This window comes from Ornithodoros turicata, unplaced genomic scaffold (genome assembly GCF_037126465.1).
Source record: "Ornithodoros turicata isolate Travis unplaced genomic scaffold, ASM3712646v1 Chromosome11, whole genome shotgun sequence".
Taxonomy (NCBI): Eukaryota; Metazoa; Arthropoda; class Arachnida; order Ixodida; family Argasidae; genus Ornithodoros; species Ornithodoros turicata.
In genome coordinates this window covers 1,740,443-1,766,587 of record NW_026999295.1, presented here as the reverse complement: position 1 = coordinate 1,766,587, position 26,145 = coordinate 1,740,443, and the positions used below count along the sequence as shown (strand labels likewise).

At 47.4% G+C, this 26,145-nt stretch overlaps 2 protein-coding genes across 3 annotated transcripts in view; both read right to left on the bottom strand.

Annotated features, from left to right (window-relative positions):
* The window catches only part of LOC135371409 (cytochrome P450 3A9-like), a 91,688-nt gene extending 68,593 nt beyond the window's left edge, over positions 1 to 23,095 (bottom strand). Inside the window, exons 1-4 of one of the 2 annotated variants that reach the window (XM_064605473.1) lie at positions 22,924 to 23,095; positions 13,764 to 13,860; positions 2,575 to 2,627; positions 2,356 to 2,452 (exon numbers count right to left, since the gene is read on the bottom strand). In XM_064605473.1, coding sequence (XP_064461543.1) covers positions 2,356 to 2,452; positions 2,575 to 2,627; positions 13,764 to 13,860; positions 22,924 to 22,973 — 297 coding nt within the window. In that variant the 5' untranslated portion in view covers positions 22,974 to 23,095. Of the gene's footprint in view, positions 1 to 2,355; positions 2,453 to 2,574; positions 2,628 to 13,461; positions 13,541 to 13,763; positions 13,861 to 22,923 lie in introns of those variants that run through there. The other variant, XM_064605474.1, reaches the window with a different exon arrangement.
* Positions 23,096 to 23,950: 855 nt separating this feature from the next.
* On the bottom strand, positions 23,951 to 24,772 carry LOC135371447 (uncharacterized). Its single transcript, XM_064605501.1, has one exon. It carries the CDS (start codon positions 24,770 to 24,772, stop codon positions 23,951 to 23,953), a length of 822 nt encoding a protein of 273 aa, XP_064461571.1.
* Positions 24,773 to 26,145: the final 1,373 nt, after the last annotated feature.

The window sequence follows — 26,145 nt, the reverse complement described above, 5'->3', positions numbered from 1 at the left end:
ATTGTTTCTTGTTGGGATCGATTTACGTTTGCTTCAAACACCTTCTCTCTCCCTCTCTTTAGAGCTCTCACGCTTTGAGAGCTTTCTCTTCCTTTTCCCATTGAAGGTTTTACTGGCTTCGGTAATGATTCGGTCCTCTTTCGCGAGAATTTCGGTCAGAGTATTGGCAACTCCAGCAAGACGGACGCCACCTAACGCGCAAGTTTAGAACTGCTGAAAACAGGTCCCGACGTAGTAGACATGCACCCTTCGATGGTACGGAAGACATTGCGCGTGTTTTGCGTGCGGCATGTGTCCACATAACAGAAAACATGTTTCGAAGGAATTCGGTAGCGTTCCGCAGTGTCTATCTGCCAGACGGAAAAATAAATCAGTATCTTTCCATCACTTCCCACACGGTAACGATCGAAGATCACCCCGACCAGCCACAGCATCGAACAAATCGGCTTCGCATCGGGAAAACCGTCACCAGAACGATGTTTGTCTGCTCTAAACACTTTCGTGATAAAGATTACATCTTGCCACGTAAGTTTTACTTACACACTTCGTTCAGTGTGCAAATATCGTGGGTGCCCACGCGCACTCCACATCAGTGTAGCTTAGTTGATTCAACGATGCTATCCCAACACTGTTGAAACACAAGAACAGATGAACTGCAGCGAAAGTTAGTGCGATGCTATTAACACAGGAACCACAAGTGATACTGCATACGCCCACTTGCATGTAATCGCTTCGAAAACAAGGTGAAAATCTGAAGGAGCTGAGATATATGTGCTCTGCTCTGCAGGCGGCAGTGCTCGAAAACGAGTGTCATCATTCATAATGAGAATTGCACAAATACGCAACTTGCAATATGCGAAGCAGCCAATTAATATTTGTAGCCATAATTTGTATCATGTATCACAAATAGACGCTAAGTTTTCGACATGCTGGCACTAATCACATTGACGAAAGTAAACTTTACTTACTGGTAGCAGTGAAGCAGTAATGCGGCGACGTGTTTACACTTTTCTAACTGACCAGCTGTGCAAGAACAGAGACACTTAATGACCTGTGGAGTTTCACTGCCGCGTGATTGAATCGAGAACACGGATTCCACGGTATGAGGCTGCTTCCACATGCCCGAAGTTTGCAGGCGAAGTCCGACGCAATTTACTTCACGAACTTCAGTTTGCGTGATGCCAGCAAGGATGAGGTGTTTTGCTGCCAGCACACGTTCACCCTCAACAAAACAACGCGACTCAGCCGTGCAACCGAGGAATTTCATTATCGCAGAAAGCGTGCCGACGGACCTGTTTTCGGACGCCATTTTGAAAAGTAGCAGCGCCCTCTGTGATAGTTGGACTTGCCAATAATATGTTATCAATGTTTCGGTGGGATGTGGTGTTCAGCCCCACCCTGGCTGCTCCACTGCGGGAAGTATCAGAAGCAAATATTCAAGATATATCCTGCTGCAAGGTTCAAGCCAGTGCACCTTTGCAGCATGGCGAACGTGCTCGCTGCGCGTGTATGATACACGCGGTGGACCGTACTTGGCTTCTTCGCTTTTTGTATACCGTTTGGAAGAAGAGTGCTTTCGCATTTCAACAAGTGTCGCCCTCGGTAGCTCAGCCGTTAACGTATTGGCTTACGAAGACCGCGGTTGCAGTGTGGGGGTGGTAATATGCTTGAACCATTTTGTCCCAAATATTTTTCAGGTATGTCAAAAGAACCCCAGGTGGTCCAAATTATGCGCAGATCTGCCCAGCGGCACGTTCAGGATTTCACCACACAAACAGGCTGATACAGATTACGTACATATCTCCTCCCAATGATATTATTATTCAATCTGCACAGTGGCGCAGTGCTCAAAGTGCCGAAATATTTGGAGTGTATGCCTTCTCTGTTGCATGTTCCTGAACGGCGACCTTATTTTTTCATCGCGCGATCCCTAATACAGTACTCAAATTTTGACAAAAATCTATTGACTTCGCCACTTGGACCGAGTGTGTGAGTGTGCTCATTACACTAGGTACACAGTGACTTGACTTTAGGTCGTGCAATTGCTGCATTTGGAAGAGACGTGGAAGCCGCGCTTCTTGACTGCTACCACTACTTCAAGAGCTTCAGATGCAGGGCCTACGTGTTTTTGCTGAGTTCCTCTCCAGCACTGGACTAATGCACCAACTCTAATATAGGACACTTTTCCATCATCATCTCTTTCTCATCCCTTCCTCAAGAGCAATGGGGCATTGTACCGCCATAGCGGCGGTGAATGACCCACCACATCATCATTCCATTTATGTGTGTATGTCATCATTACCTAATGATCAGTTTCACGAACACTGAAATCGTTCGTTGACATCTTCCACTCACAGTTCGATCAGCGAAAGATAAGAAGTTCTTGACATAGATGTGCCGCAGCAGATCCGGGTCCCCAACGACTAAGCATGGATACGTGTCTTGATACGTTCTGGAATTGCGTAAAACGTGCGCTGTAATATTGAACGAGATACGTGAAAAGAAGAACAAATCACGATAGCAGTTAGGGTAGATGTTTACGCTTACGAGCATTCTAAACACAAAAATTCTCACCCGTAAACACGGCCATATTCCTTCCGGCTGTCCAGGAATACTTCATGAACTGGCTGTTAATGAATATGAAAGAAGTGTATGGGTTAATACGTGAACATGGATATTAAGGTTATTAAAATTAGAATTCCGGTCATTGTTCAATGCCCACCTCGATTTTAGATGTCTCGTGCAACGAATTTGGGGGGGGGGGACATATTTATCAGAACAATGAAAAAAAGGGGAGGAAAACTAACCAACCAATGCTTCGCATAACCCAACCTTTGAACACGTTTATTCCACAATACTACCACAATCAGAGTACCTTCATACGAACGGGGATCCACAACAACAAGTTGTACTCTTGTAAGGAAACAAATGGAAACAGCTGCTTAGGAGCTAACCCAGGCAGCACGCCAATATTGTCAATATTGGTTCAGTATGGGCTGCCAATATTGGACCCATATGGGAAGTGCAACCAGGCTCTATATTGGACCAATATGGGCTGCCCATATGGGCCAGCCCATTTTGTGCCAATATTGCCAATATTTCTGTGATAACACCAACGGAGAGTCCGTGTAATAATAAACATCCTGTATAATATTCACCATTGATTATACTTTTCTCTGATTTTTGCTTTTTTATTTCTGCGGATATATTCCACGTTGCACATGATTGAGAAAAAAAAGAAAAAAACACAAAAAATACTGCATCGCCCAAAAAAATAATGAGCGGGTGCTACGCCCACCTTTCTGAAGGACACAAGCAGTCCCACGAAACTGCCAATGCCAAAGATCAAGAAAAGATCTTCCCGGAACAGCACCGCAAGCGGTACTGCCCCGACGACCTTGTTATCGGCCGCGCGTTCAAAGACACGGCCCACCCGTTATCAAGGGGCCCTTCTCCAAATATGAAGGACCGGCTCCCCTTCGCCTCCCTCCACCGCGAAAGATCCTGGCCCCAAAGGCGAAAGATCAAAACGCGGATTTGAAGGGACACCAGAGCATTCCCACGTACGTTGACTGTTTCGAACAATGTGTATCATCTGCGGGAAGTTGTTGAATGTAACAATGTACTGTATTGGGTATTTGACACGCTTCAACGTTCAATCTTGTTATGCTGCTTGGGCATTTGTGACACGGGTATGTACCATTTTCTGTATTTTCGATCAGTATGGGGTGTACGCGGGCAATATGGGGCCCATATCGCCAGGATTTTCCAAATATTGGCTCAAAGTGGGCAATATAGGGCTCATACCGCCAGGATTTTCCCAATATTGGCTCAATCTGGGCAATATGAGGCCCATATTGCCCATTTTCAGCCAATATGGGGAGATTCTTGGCGAAACGGATCCCATATTGGACCCGTATCGCCAATGACCAGCCAATACGGGTACAATATTGTGTGCTGCTTGGGAATGCACACGATGGAAGACCTTGAGTATGAGCTTAAAAATCCATGAAAACTTAATTTGGTGTAACTCTTCTATGATAATACGTACATGACCACATGTGTTGAAAACAGAAGTCTCTTAACAAATCGAATAACGTAGCTAATATAGCTCTTGTTCATCCTCTGTGGATGCGGGATTATTTAGTTCCGTAGCATCGGAAACTGTTAAGATATTCATTTTACAGATCTTTCTTTCTTTTCTTTTTTATTTATTTATTTTTATTTATTTTTTTGCAGACAGGACACAGACTTGTGTTGTTTCTCTCTCCTTTAGTTTCAAAGCCATATTCAGAGCTCAAGAAAATGGGAGAACGAGGTAACGGGGACTAGAGGAGTACAGCGATTGGCAATCTTTCTCAATTTAATTCTGACTCGAATTTATCAGAAAAGTAGTGGGGAACCTAATGTGTATGATACTTTCGAATACTCCATACTCAGTTGAGGAACTGGCCGTATAATTCACAGCGCAGACGAAATGCTGTACATAGGAAGCCCTGTACTTTACGGGTGAGGCGTTTGTCGCATGTGCGAATGGCATCCTTCCATAAACGTCCTCTGTCGCCTATCGCATGCATCGCAAGGCATCGTCCTGCTGGCTCACCAGTACGGGAGCAATGCAAAGCTACCCAGATATGGATTTTGCTCTATCATTTCCTCTTGAAGAGATCAGTTCCCTTGACATTCATGAGGTAACTAACACATTAAGCGCAGTTATGCAAAGAACAAAAAGTGTTTGAGTGCTTTGAAAGCTGGTAATATTTATCTAACGGATCGGTTTCAGCAGCAGTGTCATAACTCGCATTCGCATTTGACCTGCGTCATAGAACAGTAAAACGCCACTAGGTAAAGTTCTGTGGACAATGAGCAGTCAGAATGTCCTCTATACGCCCTTTCTCTACAGTGTCTCTCTAAGCTCCGCTGCTATGGTTACCTCCTATGCGGGGAAGCTGCCGTGCAGTGGGAAATTGCGCTTATGCCAATTAACAGCGAAAGGGAATAATAATCTTAAGATGTCATCGTCTAACACGGAAGACACCATGTAAAGAACCCCTGGAAACGTGAAACGCGCTAACAGGATATAAACCCAGTGCACCCTGGCCAAATGAATTTTAATGCATTGAGCCTATGAGGATTTCGTCAATTTTTGCACGAGGCCAATGTTTAGACCACGCAAAGAAAGTCAAATTCTTGAAATGTCATCTCCTATTCTGAGTCACTACGTCCTTCAGGTCACATGCCAACCGCAGCACGACTTGTATGTGTTACCCTGATGCACCCAGGGCCTTCAATGATGCGACCGAGACACGACTCCCCTTCTAGGCGTCCCCTTCTAAGTCACTGTATTATCGCAATACGCATGCACTAAGACTCTACGGCCGGTCCGAAGGAGTTCGAAAGGCAGACGGGCAATCTTTGGTGGATCTCCAAAGGGCTCACAGAATAGACAACTTTGCAACATGAAGTGCTTTATATAAAAATGATAGTTTTACATTTTGTATCGTTTTGATGGTAGCCTATACAACTTGATAATATTGTCCATGTGACCCATCAGGGTCAGCGGCGGATCCCGACCCAGGCTTGAGGGAGCGTAGTCTCAGTATCGACCCGCGTAATTGGGGAGGGCGGAGGAGGAAAACTAATGTGTGAACCTTACGTTTTGTGGAGTAGTGAGGGGAGCACTGACCAGAGTGCTTGTCTCGGAGACGATTTTGTCGAACGCTACCTCTCAGGGTGCAACAGGGGAAACCTGTACGCTTTGGCACCATGATTAATAAAGGGGCTTCGCACGGTTCAAAGGGCTCTGGTGCTGCCTTTCCGAACTGTGCGGTCGCCTCTGTTACAATTCCAGCAGAACGGCATGGCATAAGCATTTCATGATATTTTTTTGGCACCATGATACAAGTCGTTTCGGCCGCATAGGACATCTTTAATTTTATTTTTATTTCACATGTTAAGCGCCGAAGTTGATAAATTTGCCATTTTGCCGTGACGAGTGCACCTCTGGAAAAGATTTGGTCAAACGCGACCTCTCAGGGTGCACTAGGGGAAAGAGATACGGGGGTTGAACTGTGCGATCGGTATTTCACATATATATATATATTACAAAATGAGCTTCGGACATCTTTGATATCATCTTTTGATCAGATGATATTAAGCCCCAAATTTGATCAAATTCGTCATTTTGCCTTCGCGAGTTCCGTTTTGAAGCGATTTGTCAAACGGGACCTCTCACGGCGCAACAGGAGAAACTGGTACCGGGCTCAAATTCCGTGATCTTAATTTCACATATTACAAAATCTGCTTAGGACATTTTCGATATCGTTTTTACATCACATTACAGTAAGCCCACAATTTGATCGAATTTGTCACTTGACCTTCGCGAGTACCGTTTTGGAAGTGATCTTGTGAAACGCGAACTCTCAGGATGCAACAGGGGAAAAAGGTACAGTGCTCAAATTCCGTGATCTTAACTTCACACACACACACACATTACAAAATCAGCTTAGGACATTTTTGATATCATTTTTACATAAGATGATACTAAACCCCCAATTCCATTAAATTGGTTATTTGGCCTTCGCGAGTGCCGTTTTGGAAGCGATTTTGTCAAAGGCGACCTCTCAGGGTGCAACAAGGGAAACTGGTACAGGGCTCAAATTCCGTGATCTTAATTTCACATATTACAAAATCAGCTTAGGGCATTTTCGATGTCATTTTTATATCAGATTATAGTAAGCCCACAATTTCATCAAATTGGTCATTCGGCCTTCGCGAGTGCTGTTTTGGAAGCGATTTTGTCAAAGGCGACCTTTCAAGGTGCAACAGGCGAAAATGGTATGGGGCTCAAACTCCGTAATCTGGATTTCACATATATATTTTACAAAACCAGCTTAGGACAATTTTGATGTGGTTTTTATATCAGATGATATTAAGCCCCAAATTTGATAGCATTTTACATATTTTTTGGCCTTCGCGAGTGTCGTTTTGGAAGCGGTATTGTCAAACCCAACCTCTAGGTTCAGGGGAAACAGGTACACCCTCGCACCTTGATTAAAGGGCTTCGCAGATGTTAAAGGGCTCAATCTGCTGTCGCGTTTTCCCGTCGTTGCGGTAGCCTCTGTTACAATCCCAGTACAAGGGCATACCATAAGCCGTTGATAGTATCTCTTTGGTACCGTGATACAAGTTGTTTGAGTCATTTTAAAGGTCTCTACTACCGCCTTCTTCAAATTTTGCAATCGTTTCTGTTAAAATCGCACTAGACGGGCATAACACAAGCCGTCGCGAATATGTCGTTGGCACCATGATTAAATCGGTTTCGGCCGTCTTGAAGGGCTCTGCTGCAGCCTTTTACGGATTTTGCGGTCGCCTCCGTTACAATCCCAGTAGAAGGGCAACAGCATAAGCTGTTGCGAGTGTGTCTTTTGCGCTATGATACAAGGGCTTTCGACCGTTTTAAAGGGCTCTGCTGCCGCCTTTTACGAATTTGGCGATTGCCTGTGTTATAACCTCAGCAGAATGGCATTGCATAAGCATTGATAATATGTCCTTCGCTCCGTGATACAGGGAGTGTTGTCCGTTTTAAAGGGCCTTGATGCTGCCTTTTCATAAAATTACTGTCGCCTCTTTTGCAATCCCAGTAGAAAGGCATAGCATGAGCCGTCGCGTATATGCCTTTGGCACCATCATACTCGTGGTTTTGCCCGTTTTAAAGGACTCCGCTGCCGTCTCTTCCAAATTTTGTGGTCGCTTCTGTTACAATCCCTGTAGAAGGGCATAGCAGAAGTCTTTGATAGTATCTCTTTGGCACCACGGTTAAAAAGTTTTCGTCCGTTTTAAAGGGCACAGCTGGCGCAAAATTTCAAAAATTTGCGGTCACCAGTGATAAAATTCCAGTACAAGGGCCTACTATATGTCGTTGATAATAGCTTCGCTATGCAGAATACACCAGTAACCCCTTGTGGGGAGCGATTAGTACTGGCTTGTTCGTATTCAGTGGACGCCCCTTCCCTCATCGGGGCTGCAGAAATGTTCTTTTTTTAACGTTTTCAAACAACTTGGCAAGTGATGCAATGTTTCTGCAGCAGACAGTAGGTCATCTTTGCTCTCAATGTCATTTCTTGCGTATCAACGTAACGAAGCATGGACTTCTCTATGAGTGCCGCGCTTCGACTCGAGAGAAATTGGTTGATTATCGTGAACAGTGAAATGCAAAAGGCTTCGTAAAGGATGTATATATTTATCTGTGAAGTGTTTTCGTCAGACTTTAGCACCAGCGCTGGTAGATGCCAGCTGCCGTGTAAATGTTCGCAGCGCGGGACATTTGCCGTGCAAGTTCACTTGTCTGCCTCGTATCTTGGCAATTGTTTTTCCTTGCCATATCGTCGCAGCTCTATCATGGTGAATGCAGATGGCAGATATCAGCTTTTAGCCCGTTCTGCAACTCCTTCTTCTTCTTCCGCCTCAGTCATACAATGGCCACGCATCCGCAAGGGAGATTGGCCAGGACTACCTTGGAATGAGATGACTATGACGATGCTACTAGTTAGAAGCGGCTAGAGCCAACGATGAATGCAACTCCTATCAGCATCGAAGAGCAACGGCGATTTCTTCTTTCTCATTGTTGTTGCTGCTGGCACTGCACTAGCATTAATGCCCGTAGAAGCCAAGATACGGAACAGGGCGTGATAAGATGTGTGCGTGATTTCAAGTGGAACGAACCATTCCGAAAGACTGTACCGTACAACTATATTCACATCTGTATTATGTTGCTGGGCTAGATTAATTCCAATAGAACTTTACTTCAAGGCACATTTGGCTGAATTATCTGTCACAAGTAATCAAAAGTGAATTTAGTTTGCCACACCTAGGAGCAGTGGCTAAATGAATAGGAGATGCATGGGGCTAAATGAATAAGCATTTTCTTGCTTTACAAGGAAATCCGGTTTGCAAAGAGGCCTTCAAATTTTCTTTCATTCCTCGCACAATCCACGATTGGAAGAATCTTCCGGCGAGCATTGGTAACGAAATTGCCCCAAGCAGCATAATGTACTGAAAGTCGAGTGCAGTGGGGGTGAACGGGTAGGTGGAAGGCCTTGAACAGTCCCGTGAAACTAAAGAACATTGATAAGACACTGACCGTCCACCCCCATTGCACTCGACTTTCAGTACATTGTGCTGCCTCTGGTCTTGCATTTATATTAGAAACTGCAACCTCTGTTGTAATTGGTCTGTTCTTGTGTTGTTGTGAATTGCCTTGTGACCAATCCACCTGTGACTATACCCACGAGTATGGATCAACAGTATTCTAAATACGTGCACTAAAATAAAATTCCCTCAGTGTTCTCTACTTCTTCACCGCCTCGTGGGTCCGTGACCTTCTGTATTCCTAGGCACTGGAGGGATTTGGGATTATACACGCTTTCGATTCTGAATGTATTTAGTTCTGTACCAATGTTTCTACATCAACGAAGTCGCGTTTGATCAAATCATCGCCTAGGTGCCCCCCCCCCCCCCCAAATTGTCCATATATTACATTTTATCTTGTGATACACTCTTGTTATAAACGTGGTATCAAAGATGTCATCATTTAATTACATAGACTGTATATCAATATTTAATAGCTATGACTCTGCGGCCCATGCCTATTTCACCTGCTGCAGCCTGCGAAGTAGCGTTTTCAAGCGACCAAAGAACAAACAGGAGACAAGACCACACACAAGGCGCTGTGTTGCTGTTTTGTGTTTGTTCTTTGGTCCCTCGAAAATAGATTTACACCAACCAGCCCAAACTATACTTCAGGCATTTTGTCAAATCGTCACAAAAGTGACACTCACTGGCGCAAAATGGTTAATTTCCTCTATTTTAGCTCGTAATAACTCTTAATATCAATTTGATGTTGACGATATCATGATGTAATTACGTAGTCTGTACATCGTCTGCGGAACATTGTTGTTTCTCTTGCTGCACCCTTATAACTCGCCAGAACCCTATGACTCACTTATCGTCCAGAAGGCAATCACAGGAGCCAAACTGCCAATGTCATCCGGCAATCTCCCAATAGCTGGAAAGTCTCATACTCGTTCCCACAGTTATACGCTTCGTGCAAAGCGTCCGCCGCGCCACAGAAAATCCTGGCGGCAGCCATAGGAACTTGTTTTGTGAGTCCGCTCCGTTTTCGAGGGCTATTCGTACGCTTTCAATCGCCACCTTGCTTCGATGACGCCGCGCCTGAATTGATAGCTGCTAAGGACCAGTTCTCACTTGACGCCGCCCGACGCCACGTCGCGAACGGGCGGCAGAAGTAGAGGCGCATTTCCGCCGCCCCGTCAGCGCGCACGATGTTCATGTTCCCACCACAGTGGCATTCCGTCGTCCAAAGCAGACGAAAAATCAGGAGGCGTGGCCTTTCTTTGTCACCTATTTTACATCGTGGTGTCACCTAATTGATCGCCCGCAGTCGTTCTCGGGAGCTCTCGCCGACGTCGTGAAAGAAGCTTGGAATGACAGTTTTTTTGTTTGTTTTTTGGCTCGACGTCACTCCTCTCCCGACTCCGGAATAGTTCCGTCGCCCGCTCACGACGCCGCGTCGGGCATCGCCAAGTGAGAACTGGCCCTAAAGGTAATGCCGTACCGCACAAACTGTTGCGTCGTTGGGTGCACAAAAACGAATGATAATGCGGGGTATGAAAAAAAAAGATCCCCGGTTGTGTAGGCAGAAAAATGGTCCCCCAGGCTCCTGCGCGCCCAAATATACAGGGGTGCGGATGGGGTAACTGGCGAAGCACATCACAGCCGACCGAGTGTTACCATTCGCTCTCCCCATTTGTTGAGAAATGAGGCATAGACCTTTTTCATCTGTTAGTAGATAATAAAATCTGCACGACATGAGTAACATAAAAGCGACATCATTCGCTGCACTAGAACGCTAGCGATATCGTTCACTAGATGCTAGTATTTTTCTACTGGTGGTCAGACACGCGTGCTTGAATGTAAAAAGAAAAAGGAGACACGAGCTTTACAGTTGTCCCGTGCATCTTTTCCGTGGTGATGTTTATGGACAATAAAAGCTGGCACCTTCTCATTCGTTGTTTCATTGGCTTTACAGCTCCGCTTCTGCTAGAGATACGGTTCATCGACATAAAAAGTATGACAGAACAACTGTAAAACCTGCGTGACCAACGATAGGAAAACACTAGCATCCAGGTTGAAATGGGAACTGCACCCAACTTAACGTTCGCTTCGTTGCGAGCCTTGAATGTCCGTTCAAGAGCATGATTTTTTAGGCTGTTTCTCTCAAGTGAATAGTAAGATACAGTGCACTAAATGATGCTCCTTCAGCATCGACTCTACCATGTCATTGTTTAGTTGTCAATGTCATTCAAGGCTGCCTAGAAGAAACACCTTACAACGTTCTTTAGGTTGAGTCAGTTGTTGCAAATACCTTATAGAGGGCGTGGAATGGGTAAAAAAAGTTGGATTTTTCAGTTTGTGTGACAGATTTGAGAAGGTTATGATTTCATTGCCTGCATTGACTATCTTGCTTTTGCTTCACTACTCGCTTTCTTTTCTTTTATTTCTTCTCAGGTGCTTTTGTACCGTGCTTGTAATCGACAAATTCTGTTGCAGTTAACAGATACAGGGCACACCATCAAGAGTCAGCCGTGTGACTTCAGTAGGACTACGACTTCCTTCCCTATGTTGCGATCAAGAGAACCTGATGCTTTTGTGGATCGTGATGTTTTTTGTGATTCAAATCCGCGTAAGCGGTGGAGGGAGGCAAATGGGACCGGGTGCTTCATATACTGGAGAAGGGCCCTTTGATAACGCGGTCTGCCCCCGGCTGGGCCGTGTCTTTGAATGCGCGGCCGATAACAAGGTCGCCGGGGTAGTACCGCTTGCGATGCTGTTCCGGGAAGATATTTTCCTAGATCTGGTCCTAAAACGAAGCTCGCAAACCTATGTAGAAATGTTGAATTTTCGCAACTAGTGCCTCGTATGCAGTGCTCTACTTCATGAACTAAAAACGTATTGATATATGCGTGCATCTCCTTCTTCTTCTGTATTCTATTCGCAAGGTCCAGTGATAGTTGAATAGAAAAGAAAATCTTACAGACACAGTTGACAACTTTTGTGAATACCTTTGTCCTTGAGGGTTCAGAACGAATAAAATTCATTCGTTTCGGACCCGCGTCATAATTATTGTCCTGGCACCTGGGTTTGTCGATCAACCATACTACAACGCTAAGAAGCTCATTCACTACAACAGTGGTTTCAGTGTGTATGTATTAAAGTGTTGAATGTAGCGCTCTATGTGTGGTGTGCTACTTTTTTTTATGGAAGGTCATTCAGTCATCAAATTATAACGAACGCAGTCGGACGCGGGCATCTAGCAATGTAGAACCAGCTCTCCGCAGCTCCGCATAGAGCCCATAGTATAGGAAAATTCACACAACACTGGACACACGACCAATGAGAATAGAGCGATTGCTCCCTCAATCCTCCAATCAGAAGTCTTTCTGTCCGGCTTGCAGTGTGACCGGTTCTGGCTCTTGCTTTCCATACTGGCCTGTACCGCGATACCGGCTACCTCTGACTTCTAGGTCTACTAGCTTTCATGCATGCCGTAAAGTTATTCCTTGATTCCAAAACAACTGAAAAGTGTTGTAATGAACAGAAAGTTATTTGAGATATTATACTGACATAATCGGCAGGTTGACGCATTTACATGCACTGAGCGTACTGAGTCCATTGCGTAGCGCTTCCTGGCACACTACAACGAAGTTCAAACTTGCAAAACACGCATATCAACGCAGCCTATTCCCAACAACGAACAACTGTCACATACTTGCGCACAATCTCTTGATCATGATGTCCTTCCCTGCTATACGTCAAACATAACATGATGTTGCTTCATGAATCCTATTGTCTTGTCACCGCTATGCAAATCTGACGGCGCTCGAACGTGTTCATCGAGCCAGAATTCACGACAGCACTTCAGTTTGAAATCCGATTGGCTGTTTGTAGACCGATGCTTGTGTCGAGAAACAGTACAACACGATTAAAGACACCATAAGACACGGATAAGACGGCGAACGGACTTGCTTCCCAACGAAAGACACCGCCGACTCGGCGTCCACCGTTCAAATTTAAAATGAAGCTGCCGAGAGAGTACGCAGCACGCAGGCGAGGAAGCGCGAAGTGCCGTTTTCAAATTCAGGCAACCAATCCGAACACGTCTGTGGCGTCCGACCAATGGAGAGGCACGGATTGCTCCGTGCGCAGTAACACGCATTTTGATACAGATTTTGCGAGAGCTGTGGGGGGATGGTAGAACCTCGCGGCAGCAAACGAAGTAGCTGGACGGGATTATGTGACGTCACGGCACGGGAGAGGGAAGTATGGAGAGGCCTTGTATATCTAGGCGGTGTTGAGTCTCCACGCGCCCTCTTCACTCACCGCGCATGCGCGCCGTGCCGTGAGGACAGACAGACCTCGCCGCGATTTCATCCAAAACCATGCCTCAGTGCATAATGTACAAAACCTGTACACTGCTGTAAGGTATGAGAAATACATAAATAAATAAACACAATATACAACAATGCGACATTACGATGACAACAATGCGACACAGAACATTAACAAAAACGTTGCCAAAATTACAATCTAATAGTCGGTGGAAGATCCAAGTCCTAAATTGTGCACTGCGAAGGGCTAAGAATGGGGTCCAGTGAAGCTGCTGGCACGATAGCTGAGCTTACCCTCGAGAATGTTTGGTAGACATGTTTCGCATATTGCCAGAATCTCATGTGTGGAATTCCTGTTCCGTCCCAGTATGAAAAAGTCTTTCGGATTTTCCTGCATGGAAAGGCTGCATTAGCTTCGTGGGAAAGACTATCTGGTTCGACTACGAACTTGAATTGAGGTGCTTTTCACACACACACACACACATAAATGGGATGATGATGTGTGTTTCACAGACGATTGGAAAGTCCCAATACAAAAATGTTTAAAACACATGCGCGAATATTGAGACAATTGCGCGTTTCACAAACTTTTCTGGTTTTAGATTGCAATTCCTGGTGTTGAATAAAGCGAATATCCTTTTAAATCACTTTACGAATTAAAATTGTAGTTGTACGTATCAATTTATTCGAAGAATAAATACCAGCAAACTCCCGAGTGAACAGATGAGATGAACGATGCACACAGTGCTACAACGCTTACGACCCGTTCACCACTGTCACCTGCAGGGAAAACCGAACCGGTGGCATTCCCATATTATTTCGGCCAAGATCTGGTGACTACTCTTTCTCGAAGGTCAATCCTAATGCGGTCGCTAGTGAGATACGCCTGCTAGCCCAACAACAGGTTATGCACCACCGTTTCCACCGAGATGATTCTTTCTTGGTCTCATTATGCTCCGTAGCTGTTGCCAGGAACCTTTTGTCAGCTAAGTGTTTAGCTGGAATTCCTGGACCACCCTCTATACCCCAATCGTATGCCAGAAATATGTGGAAGATATATCATCTTCCCACAGAGTATTCGAACGACGACCTCGTGCTCTACCTCAAAGACGCAGGGGTTATACATGCACGGCGACAGGTTCGACATTCCATGGCGGAAGATGGCGGTGATCTGTTTGTCCCGTTACGGAGCGTTATCCTGACTTTGCAAACCACAATCCGACTTCCTCACCGAATTGTCCTCAGATTTCAGACCTTCACAGTCTACGAGTACATAGAAGGCCCCATGCAGTGTTATAACTGCCAACGATTCGGCCACATTGCTCGAAGTTGCTGAGGCTCTACACGGGGTGGCATATGCGCTGGGCCTCACCAAAGATTAGATTGCAACAATAAAAGAGAGCTCGGATACTACGACTTCCGTCTGGAGCTCCAAGGGTGGTAGCACCGCTCTGACGTCCGACACCAATGCACAAGAATTTGCGGCATTCCTCCTCGACCTGCACGAGGCGAAAGGAGGTCGCTGAACACCGTAGCGGTTAAGCCCATCAGAAGCACCCACCCTATACTCCCTGGTCCATCAAGGCAGGTTACACGCAGTTACGCCAGTGTGACTGAACCAGCAGGCGCGAGAAGACAGTTGCCATCATCAGCCCCTGAAGATGTGCCTTCTCTTGGACTCTTCCATGCGATACTTGCTGCACTTGAGGCTATTGTCTCTCTAGTACGTCGCAACTGCACAAGGTCCAAGTGCTTCTGGCACTGGAGGCATTATCTTTACCACAGTATGACTGCATTGTGTAAAAAGGTCATGGCGATGCAGTGGAATCCTCGAATCCTGCGTAACAAGCGTATGCGAACACTGCGTGGATTCTGCAAATCGCTTTAATGGATATACAATCTACCTATCCCATCAATCCTCTGAGAGCAGAACAGCGCTCTACGTTCGTAATGACCTCATTGCTGCCCCCGTAGGGTCAGTTTGTCATTGCTGTTATGAGTATGTCACCTGCAAGATCCGCTTTGCTGTTAACCCCGTTAGCCCCGTGCTATTAACGGTCGTCAGCATCTATATACGTCCCGATATACAGGTTTCGTGGAGTGACCTCGAATGCTTACTTCATTCACTGGATGCCCCAGCGCTCATGCTGGTGATTCAATATTCATCACACGGCCTGGGGAAGTCGAAGGACGAACGACAGGGGAAGGAGGTGGTTGGAAGTCATGGAGAATAATAACATGCGCCTGCTGAACAACCGAGTGCCAACTTACATGCGATCCCCAACGTCACTTGGTGTTTGAGTTGAGTTGATAAGAAAAGAAACAAAATGGAGAAATCAGTATGCACTCATTACGAGAGCCGGCTACTCCAGATCACTTAGGAAAACACAAATGGCTATCTACAATAAAACCAATGAGTGACAAAGACTCTCAGTCCGTCACTCACACACACTGTCAGTCACACTGTGTCCACAAACTTGGAGTCTGCGCAAAATCGCACGAACGCCTACATGGCGTGAAACTGATGGTCGGGTGTCCAAGGGCCCAGAACCTTAACAACATCAAATGGTCTGCCATCCAGCCGAGCTAAGCAAGCTTGTAGAAATTGTCTGTGCTGCTGATACTGTGGACAGGATAATAAGATATGTTCGGTGTCCTCAACAGTCCCACAGGTGCCACAGTTGGGTAAATCCGCCTTTCCAAGCTTGTGAAGAAGACGTCGTCTGTAGGGCACGTTGAGGCGGAGCCGGTGGTAAAGTGACGCAAACGGCCTAGTGAACCATGTCGGGAAAGTAGAGGCAAGCTCCGGGTCAATGCGGTGTAGCAGCGAGAGAGCCTCTGTGCCTCAGCCAGTTGGCGACAGAAAGCAGTCAACATGCCCTAGCGTCGGATTGGTGAGATATATGAGTCGTGACGCACGCGTCTGATGTGCTCTGCGTGCCGCAGCGTCAGCCGCATCATGCACAGGTATGCCGAAGTGTCCTGGAATCCATTGAAATAACATGTCGTGTCCAGCAGCCACCGCCTCTGCGTGTAGGTTTACCACATCCGCAACTACAGGGTTGACAGTACTGGTAGTTCCTGCAGAAACAAGGGACTGCAGAGCAGCCTGGGAATCCGATATAATAACCCATTTGATCCGTGAATGAGCCGACGCTATATATTCCATAGCCATGAGCAAAGCGTACAGTTCAGCTTCTGTCGACGATTTCGCATGGGACAAACGCACTCCACTTTCAACACCGCAGGCAGGTATGACGAAGGCACTCGTCGATCCAGTGGTTGTAGTGGAGCCATCTGTGTATACTACCACTCGGTGTTGGATGTTATGTATTAAGTCGGCAGTCAGCTGCCGCTGGACACAGATAGGTACATATTTCTTCACAGAGAGATTCGGAACCGTCAGCCTCACCCTCGGGATCGCCATACTCCAGACAGGTGTATTGTACCTTTCGTGGTGCTCAACCGCCACTTGTAGTGCGCTGCGGATGTCGACACTAGAGGTAATGATCATTTTCCTCTGTATATCTCGCACGATATTCGCCCTTCTCAGCAACTACTGGACTGATGTCTTTCACGAACTGCATACTTTTTCGTGAGGGCCTCAGAAGATCTATGTACACCGATATGTCCCCAGGCCCCTCTCGCAGGCAATAAGTCGCGGCATTCAGGACGCGGTGGTCATGTCTAAAAGGGTAACAAGGCATGTCGGTCATTCTCTAGCAATTAGCCACCTTAGGGCAAAGAACGGCTCGTCGGACAGGGCAAGTTACTAACATTGTGGAATACCGCTCGATATAATCATAATATCCGATAAAATCACCTATGCCGCACGGCGAAACCTTGACGGGCGGTCATTCCAACCTCCCCTTCATTTGTATAATACGTCTTGGCAACAGGGATCTCTACCGCCTACCTGGAAGGAGGCATTGGTTGTTCCGTCTTGAAACCAGGCAAGCCCCTAAATGACCTACCCTCCTTTCGCCCCGTGAGCCTGACAAGCTGTTTGGGAAAACTGATGGAGAGGATGGTTTTGCATCGCCTCGACTAGTGGCTCGAAAAGCAACGTGTGTTGCCCCACGAAATGGCTGGGTTTCGTCAACACGACGAGCAATTGGGCTAGTTGGTGCGAATGCATAATGAAGTAAACACGACGCAAAAGACAAAGGCACGGAGGAACAGACAGGAGGAGCGTCACTTCCAACTTTACTGACATAAAACTGTCAGTTGTCTTCAAACTGTCTTCAGACTGTCAAAACTGTCTTTTGCGTCGTGTTTACTTCATTATGGATTTCGTCACCACCGAAGCTCAATGAATCCAGTTCTCGACGGAGTCTCTACGATCCAACAGGCTGGTGCTCATCGAATGATAGTTGTAACGGTTTTCCTGGACATCAAGCGCGCGTATGATACCGTCTCGCACATTTGTGTGCTGCCCGCCTTCCGTTTTTTAGAGGTATCCGGTCGACTCTTGATCTGGTTCCGAGACTTCCTACAAACCGAACTGTCTCTGTCCGTGCATCTGATGGCCAAATGACTAATCAACTTGTTCATCAAGGCGTCCCCCAAGGTAACATTCTGAGTCCAACACTCTTTAGTGTGGTGATGGCCGGCCTACAACCGGTAATTCCTCGCAAAGTGTCGTTTTCTGTGTATGCAGATGACGTCGCACTTTAGACAATAGGAACATCACGCCTAGCCATTCAGCGCTGCTTGAAGCTAGCTTTAAATAATGTCTGTAGGGGACGATGGCCTTCCTCTACATGAGTCCTGACCGGCGATGATGGAATGTCCCAGCGGGCAGATGTGCGTGGCCTCACGCTAGGACGGTGCCGGTAGAACTGGCTGCCAGTGGCTCGTGGCAGCAGAGGCACGTCGTCGTTGTCGTCCACGGGCCGCCACATCACTCTCCCCCTCAGACGCGGAGCGGTGCATGCGGTTGAGGTCCGCGTCGATAGCATGAAGAGGAGAATGAGGACGACTCGTGGATGGTGGACGACTCGACACACGGCTGTGACTGACTGTAGTTGTTGATGTAGCAGCAGCGGGATGGCGGGAACAAGAGCGCTGCGATCCGGGCGAGTTCCAGTGATGAGATGTGTATGTTGAGTGCTTGGATGCTTGAGTTGTTGCTGATTGTCTGTTGAGTGCGTTGAGCCGTTGTTGACTGCGCTGAGTGCTTGCTGAGAGATTGCTGCCGAGCGTTGATTGTTGTTGAGTGATTGGGTTGTTGAGTGCTGATTATTTTCTGGGTGAGTGCGTTGATGAGTGGGCGACAGTACCGCGACCGGTACGACAGCGTGGATGCCGGTTGTCGCCAGAGAAGTGCCAGGGAGGAGCATCATGAAGCAGGTGGAGGCCGGAAAGTCAGCTTACTGTGGTCTCCCTGCGGGTCCCCGGTGGAACAGCGGTCCCGGTGCGCCTTGCCTGCCTGAGGTGGTTCGCTGCTGGTTTGCCGCCGAAAAATTTAGGATGTTGAATGGACGAATTACACCGAACATGGTGTTCGTTGTTCGGGTCACCAAATGTAGAGGACGATGGTCTTCATCTACATGAGTCATGACCGGCGATGATGGAATGTCCCTAGCGGGCAGATGGACGTGGCCTCACGCTAGGACGGTGCTGGTAGAACTGGCTGCCAGTGGCTCGTGGCAGCAGAGGCACGTCGTCGTTGTCGTCCACAGGCCGCCAAATGTCCATATTTACCCCACCCAACTTGGGATGGACCTTTCGTCCAAAAAGTGCGTCGAGCTCCGTTTCACACGCAAGTCTATGACAAATTTCCCTCTTTGGGTTGGTGCGAAGAAGCTTGAGCCTGTGCGTTTCCATCGCTTCCTTGGTGTGGTACTCGATTCGGACCTGTGCTGGGCTCGTCACGTTAAGCACCTTGAAACCAAAGTGCAGCGATAGCTCCCTGCAATTCAACATATTTCGGGCTCGGGATAGGGCTGTGATCAGCGCTCCCTGCTCGCAGTTCACGCGGCGTTGGTGAGGGCGACCATGCTTTACAGCCTTCCCATTCTGCGAAGGTTCTCAACAACATCATTAAATACCCTTCGGACCCTGTCTGCTGGAAGCCTCCGTCGCTGCCTTGGAATGCCAAGAATGGCTGAAACAGGGCAAGTCCTGGCTGAAGCTAGTGAACTCCAGGTTGATGTTCTACGTGAACTTGGAACGGCTCGGCACTTCCTACGTTTGTGTGCTCACATTCCCCTTCACCTGCTCCTGAGGAAAATTTGATACCGCCCTGAAAGCGACTTCTATCGAGTAGCACAGAGGACGCTAGGGACTCACAGGCTTCGTAGCAAAGAACGTAACACGCCGGTAGCCTCCTGGTGTCTGCCGGTACCACCAACCTTCGTAAGCCTTCCGAATCTTCTGGAAAGAAAATCAGGTTCTCTTGATGTCCTTCGAGCCCATTTTTATGCTCTGGTAGACGAGAAGTTTTCAACGTCTACAGTGTCAGCGTCTACAGATGGCGCATCCAGACACGACAAGTCCTCCTCGGCATTCATCATCCCATCTGAAGGTGTAGTGCAAAGACGACGCCTTTCTCATCAGACCGCATTAACAGCTGTGGAACTCTATGCGATCCTTCTTTCTGCAGCACTTGTTCATTTTACCAAGCGGGAATGGGCAATCTACACTGACTGAAATTCTGCACTGCAAGCTATTAAAAATTCCGGCATACGAGGCTCATCCGCACCTTTAGTCACGGATGTGTTAATGGCTTACGACCCTGTGAATGAAACTGGCCACAGGCTGGTTCTCCAGTGGGTTCCAGTCCATTGTGCTGTCGTAGGTAATGAGCAGGTCGACAGCGCCGGAGAAGCAGCGCTCTTTTATCGGAAGAGGTCTAGTATGCACTGCAGAGAGGAGACCGTCGTCCCATTCTGCGACGCCTCGTGACAACCCTAGCTTCCCGCCTGTCACTGCGATGCTCTAGAGGATCTGGAGCACATTCTTGTTAATTGCCCACACCACCAACCTTACCGAGCTCTCCGGATCTCTTAGTCAGCTGGAACTAAAATTCCTTGCTCCTTGGCCGAATCCAGCCCACCAACGCGCTGCGCTCAAACCTCTTCGGACACAATCGGACTTCAATCCTTATTGTGAAGGGGCTCATTATTTCATTCCCCACACTACCACCAGCAATGGGGTAGAGTATCGCCTCTGGCGATGCAGCTCCCCATTCGTCATCTTAAAATAAAGTTGTTGTTGTTATTCGAAGACGTTTTTCTTTTTTGCGTGTCCAAGCATGGAATATATATATATAGAATAACAGGGAAAATAAAATATTGTCGTGATTTGTAATATGAAACTAAGCACTCTGTGGAAACACATTGTACCTCTGAGTAATCCGCTAATGAGGCACAATGGTCAACGTCATGGTAATCTAATGAACATCAATTTTATTATGCATGGAAATCCTGCCATGTAGGGAAAGATGGTAATAGTTGCAACACTTTCACGTTTTATTTTGAAAATAAATAATTACTTGAAGAAACGTACAAATCTCTTCTGAGCCGTCTGTCCTTCACTATGACAGGGAGTGTCTGTTTCATCAAGATATGAATGTTTTTCTTAACAAAATAATACAGTTACCAAAGTAAGTCATTTGTTGCAATGTACTTCAAGTTCGGGGTAGAATGCAACACGGTGTCTGACCTGTCTGCCAAGAAATACCACTTCTGTCGCCATTACTGGAATGAGGTGTCTTGGCAGGCGGGCTCGATGGCTAACGCATACATAGCGTCCCATGTCCTCAAATTATTCCGGCCCGCTTTGGAGCAGTCCACCCATATTTATAGAACGTCAAAATGTACGTAACTTGCCAAAAATGACCGACACCAGAAACACTGAGTATACAGTCCCTGTGACCTGCGCACTTGACACAAGTACGGAGCGCGTTCTTAAGGGTGATCCCGTGACGCGAGATAGAGCCGCTGGTCGTATTTAAATGCAGCAGAATAGCGACTGTTGCAACGTACCCGTGATGCAACAAGCCCCGTCTTCCCCTACCCTCAGCGGACAACGTAAGGCCTGATGCGTGAAAGACTGACGGTCGTGAAACAATCCAGAGAGCGCCAGTAATCGAACCCGTATACAGGGTGTCCCAGAAAACGTGTCACTGAATTATAATAAAAAAACTACACCGCCTAGAGTCATGCGGTCAACGCCATTTGTTCTTACTGGGTTTTTGCCACCTCCTCATGTGAATGTCGTGTAACGTAAGTTTAATTACGTAAATTTTTGCGAGCTTAAGTCGGAAATTTGCCTAGTAAACGTCACATTTTTACCCCACCAATGTGAAGAGCGTGTCTAATTTAGTCAATTAATGGTAATTGACAGGGATATTCAGGAGCTATCCCATAGTAAAATATAGCCGAACATCATGCTCTACGGAGGTCGCACAGAATAGCGCACGATGAATTTTTCAGCGCAATCTTTGTCAGTCCGACGAAAGGAGGTTGGATACCAGCCCACCCCGGCATCGCAGAAAGAGATAACGCAGGCATGGCTTATCACGTCCGACTTTCGCTGGGATAATGCTTTCCCTCTCCCAATTTTAGGAACTGTTACTTTTTCGACTATCACTCTGTGGGCTGGCTTCGGAACCTCCTTTCGTCGGACTTCGAGCGATTGCGCTCAAAAAGACATCGCGCGTTATGGTCCGGTGCTCCGAAAAGCATGGTATTCGGCTATTTTTTCCGATGGGATACCTCGTGAATATCACTGTCAATTATCATGAATTTGAGTGAACTCGACACGCTCCTCATATTGGTGGGGTAAAAAGTGACCTTCCCTTGGCAAATTTCTGAGTTTAGTTCGCAAATATTTGCATAATTAAACTTGGGGTACATGACATTAACTTTACAAGGTGGCAAAAACCTAATAAGAACAAATGCCGTTGACCGCATGATTCTAGGTGGCGTAGTTTTTTTATTATAATTCAATGACACGTTTTCTGGGACACCCTGTATACCCCATGACTGTTTTAGTCTTTCGCGATGCGTACACTGGATTCCTCATCCGGGCCCATTATAATTTGCAGTTGTCCGTTCTGATTGTTTGTGCGTGTTTTGCTGTAGCGCCTGACACGTTCTATTCGGAAGCGGCCCATCTTTCGAAATGAATTCTTATTATAATATTAGTAATAACATTATATTAGTAATTGCTAATTACTAATATTATTATATTAGTACCAAAGTTTCGATTAGTCATTAAGCATTCAACGAGAATTGCAGTCGACGTAACACTAGCTCAGGAATCGTCACCCCGCTAGAAAACGGTGTGGAATGAAATTGACCCATTGACCCACATATATCAATTTTCTCGCACGGATATGATATAGGAAGATGGAATTTTCGAGCAACGACAGCAGCAATAGTAACCATCTATTCTACAGAGGAATAAAACAGAAAGACAACCGTAAGGAACTGCACATACTTACCATGTCAACAGGATGCAAATTACAAGCACAAGCACTAGGAACCAGGCCATCTTCCAGGGTGGAAAAAAAAGAGAAAAAGAGAAAAAGGGAACTTAACGACAATAGCGTCCGTGTTCTCTGGCAGCTCAACCGTAGCGCGTAACAAAGAGCTGTATGCACAACCGTATCCCTATACGTGTAAAATGCAACTGCAGTTATCGGAAGCATCTTAGATAGCTGCGGATGTCAGCTTCAGTTGTTGACGGCGGTTATATCTTCCCGTCATATTGTCCCATTGTGCGATTACCTAGAACCGCCGATAACTGACGGCTGTCAAACTTTCAAGTGGTTTACCCGACACGAGCTCTTCTCCACTATTGAAAATAATGTGATTTGGGACGCTGTCTTGATGATAAATGTTAACATCGGATCTGTCGGCTTTTCGGCTGATATTAAGATTAGAGCTGTTCCGACGATGATGCTAACGTCAGAGCTACCCTGGATGATATTAACCTCAGTGCGGCCCTGATGCTGAAGTTGACATGAGAGCCTGGATTGATGCTGATGATGGCAATACGGAAAAAATGCGGCTCTTTATATGTTTTCTGGAACGAATCTGCAAAGTAAGCCCCTCATGTCTGCGGGAGATGATTATACCGCAGGAGCCGACACAAAACACTTGATAGCAGCAACAAATCACTTTATTGACAGCATATCCGTTCATGATCAACACACCCGAGCGTTGAACTCATTGGGGGCTCAAGATTCGCAATGATCGAACCATGAAAAAATAAAAAAACAATAACAGAAAAAGAGCACACCCAGGTTTCCATTTCCGGTCCAACTTGTCTTTCTTCCGCAAAAACACTTGCAAACCTTTTTGATGACGTGCAGGAGTTTCCACCACGTTGAACACAATGCTTGGGTCTCACTTGCTGGTGGCCACTACGTCATTCACGCTTACCTGTTTAGAGACAGAGAGCCTGTCCGGTATGGTGAAGCATCAGCGAAGAACTGAGCTCATGCTTTCTTGCTCGAGCGGACAGCGTCAGCTCTCCTCGTCTTCCCCACAGTAGCCCCCACCCCTCCCCCGAACGAAAGTGACGTCGTCACTCCAAGAGACTCTTTTGGGTGTCTTGCGGCGGATGCTGGGACGGCCGGCGGTGCTGGTGGTCGGGGCCGCTGGGGTGTCCTCGGCGTCGACGAAAGCCGGTTTCATGCGGTCGATGGAGACCGTTTCGGGGCGGCCGTGGCAGTCTATGACGAAGTATTTCGGGTGCCGCTCCAGGACGGGAAAGGGGCCGGAAGAGGGAGGTTGCAGCGATTTCGTCAGAGCATCGATCGGGAGGAAAACGTGAGTGGCGGAGGTGAGTTGCGGAGAGACAAAAGGCTTGCCGGACTTGTGTGCTCGCGTAGGAGTGGGTGTGATGTGGGAGAAGTGCTCACGCAGGTCCTCTACGTAGTCCGAGGGGTTAATGGCAGTTGAGGAAGTGGGCTCGAAGAACTGGGCCGCAAGGGCAAGGCTGGTGCCGTACACCAGGTCGGCAGCGGTGCAGCCTAAATCCTCTTTCCACGAGGCCCGAAGTCCCAGGAGGACTAATGGAAGACAGTCGTGCCATTTGGATGAATTGCCATAGGCCATGATGGCCGCCTTCAGCTGACGGTGGAAGCGCTCGACTGTAACGTTGGCACATGGGTGATATGCAGTCGTGCGACAACGGTTGGTACCGAGGAGCTGCGTCAGTGATGTGAATAGTCGAGATTCGAATTGCTTGCCTCTATCGGTGGTGATCTGAGAAGGGACACCGAACCTTGCGACCCAGGTGGAAACGAAAGTGCGGGCGACCGTGGCGGCGGTGGCGTCTGGCATGGGTAGAGCCTCAGGCCATCTGGTGTACCGGTCGATGCAAGTTAGCAGATATCGGTGATTGTTTGAGGGCGGCAGGGGGCCGACAATGTCGATGTGAATCTGCGTGAACCGGGCGCTCGGCAAGGGAAACTGGGAGAGCGGAGAAATGGTGTGGCGGTGGACTTTTGCACGTTGACAGGAGAGGCAAAATCAGGTCCAGTTACGAATGTCAGTATTCATGGAAGGCCAGAAGTAACGAGCCGTAATCAAACGCTGAGTTGCCCTGACTCCTGGATGAGCGAGTTGATGAAGCGCGGCGAAGATGGGTTGCCGGAAGGCCTTCGGAACGAAGGGTCACTCCGAGCCTGTGGATAAGTCACAGTAAACAGGTGTGTCTATTCCCGGAAAACAGATCTCACGAATGGCCCGGGAGGAATGGCTGGATAGTAGGTGTTGATGGTGAACAACGTCGGCGAGGTTAATGGGTGGGGTGTTCCAAAGTCGATATGCGACTTAACGTGTCAGCTGAAACATTGTCACTGCCTTTTACGTGCTTGATCTCGGCATTGAGTTCCGCTAGGTACGCCAGATGCCGTACTTCCCTGGAGGAACGCCGATAGCTACCTGAACGATAGGCGAAAACCAAGGGTTTGTGATCTGTGAAGATGGGGAATGACCTGTCCTCGAGGTAGTATCGAAAATGCTTGACGGCCGTGAAGGCAGCGAGGAGCTCACATCCAAACGTGCTGTAGCGCTCTTCTGTGGGGAAGAACTTTTTCGAGAAGAACGCGACAGGTTGCCACTGGCCCTCAACGCGTTGCTGCAAGACTGCGCCGATGGCGTGGTTGGAGGCGTCCACCATTAGAGACGTACATGACGGGGTGGATCAAGGTCGTTGCCAGTGCTTGTCTTGCTTCCTGAAAGGCTTGTAAGGTATCGGAGGACCAGGAAAGCGTCGTGGCTCCCGGCCTGGTGTGCCTCAGGAGCGCCTCAAGAGGTCGTAGTATTACCGCGCAGCGTAGAATAAAACGCCTATAAAAATTGATCATTCCCAAGAAACGGCGGAGCTGGGTGATGGACGACGGCAGAGGAAAGTTCAGGATTTTCTCGACTTTGTTGGTAAGAGGGGAAATTCCTCGAGCGTCTACTCTGTGTCCTAAGAACTCTGAGGCCGGAACTCCGAACTCGCATTTATCGGCATTGATCAGCAGCCCATGGTCGGCCAGGCGTCCAAATAAAGTTCGTAAATGTTGAAGGTGTTCTTCGGGTGAAGCACTGGCCACTAGCAAGTCGTCGAGGTAGGCGAATACGAAAGGTAGCCCGCGAGTGATATTGTCAATGAACTGCTGAATAGATTGGGCAGCATTCCGGAGGCCGAACGGCATTCGGAGAAA

Excerpts from the sequence above, each read along its gene's own strand:
- LOC135371447 (XM_064605501.1), bottom strand. The coding sequence starts at position 24,772 with ATGCCAGACGCCACCGCCGCCACGGTCGCCCGCACTTTCGTTTCCACC.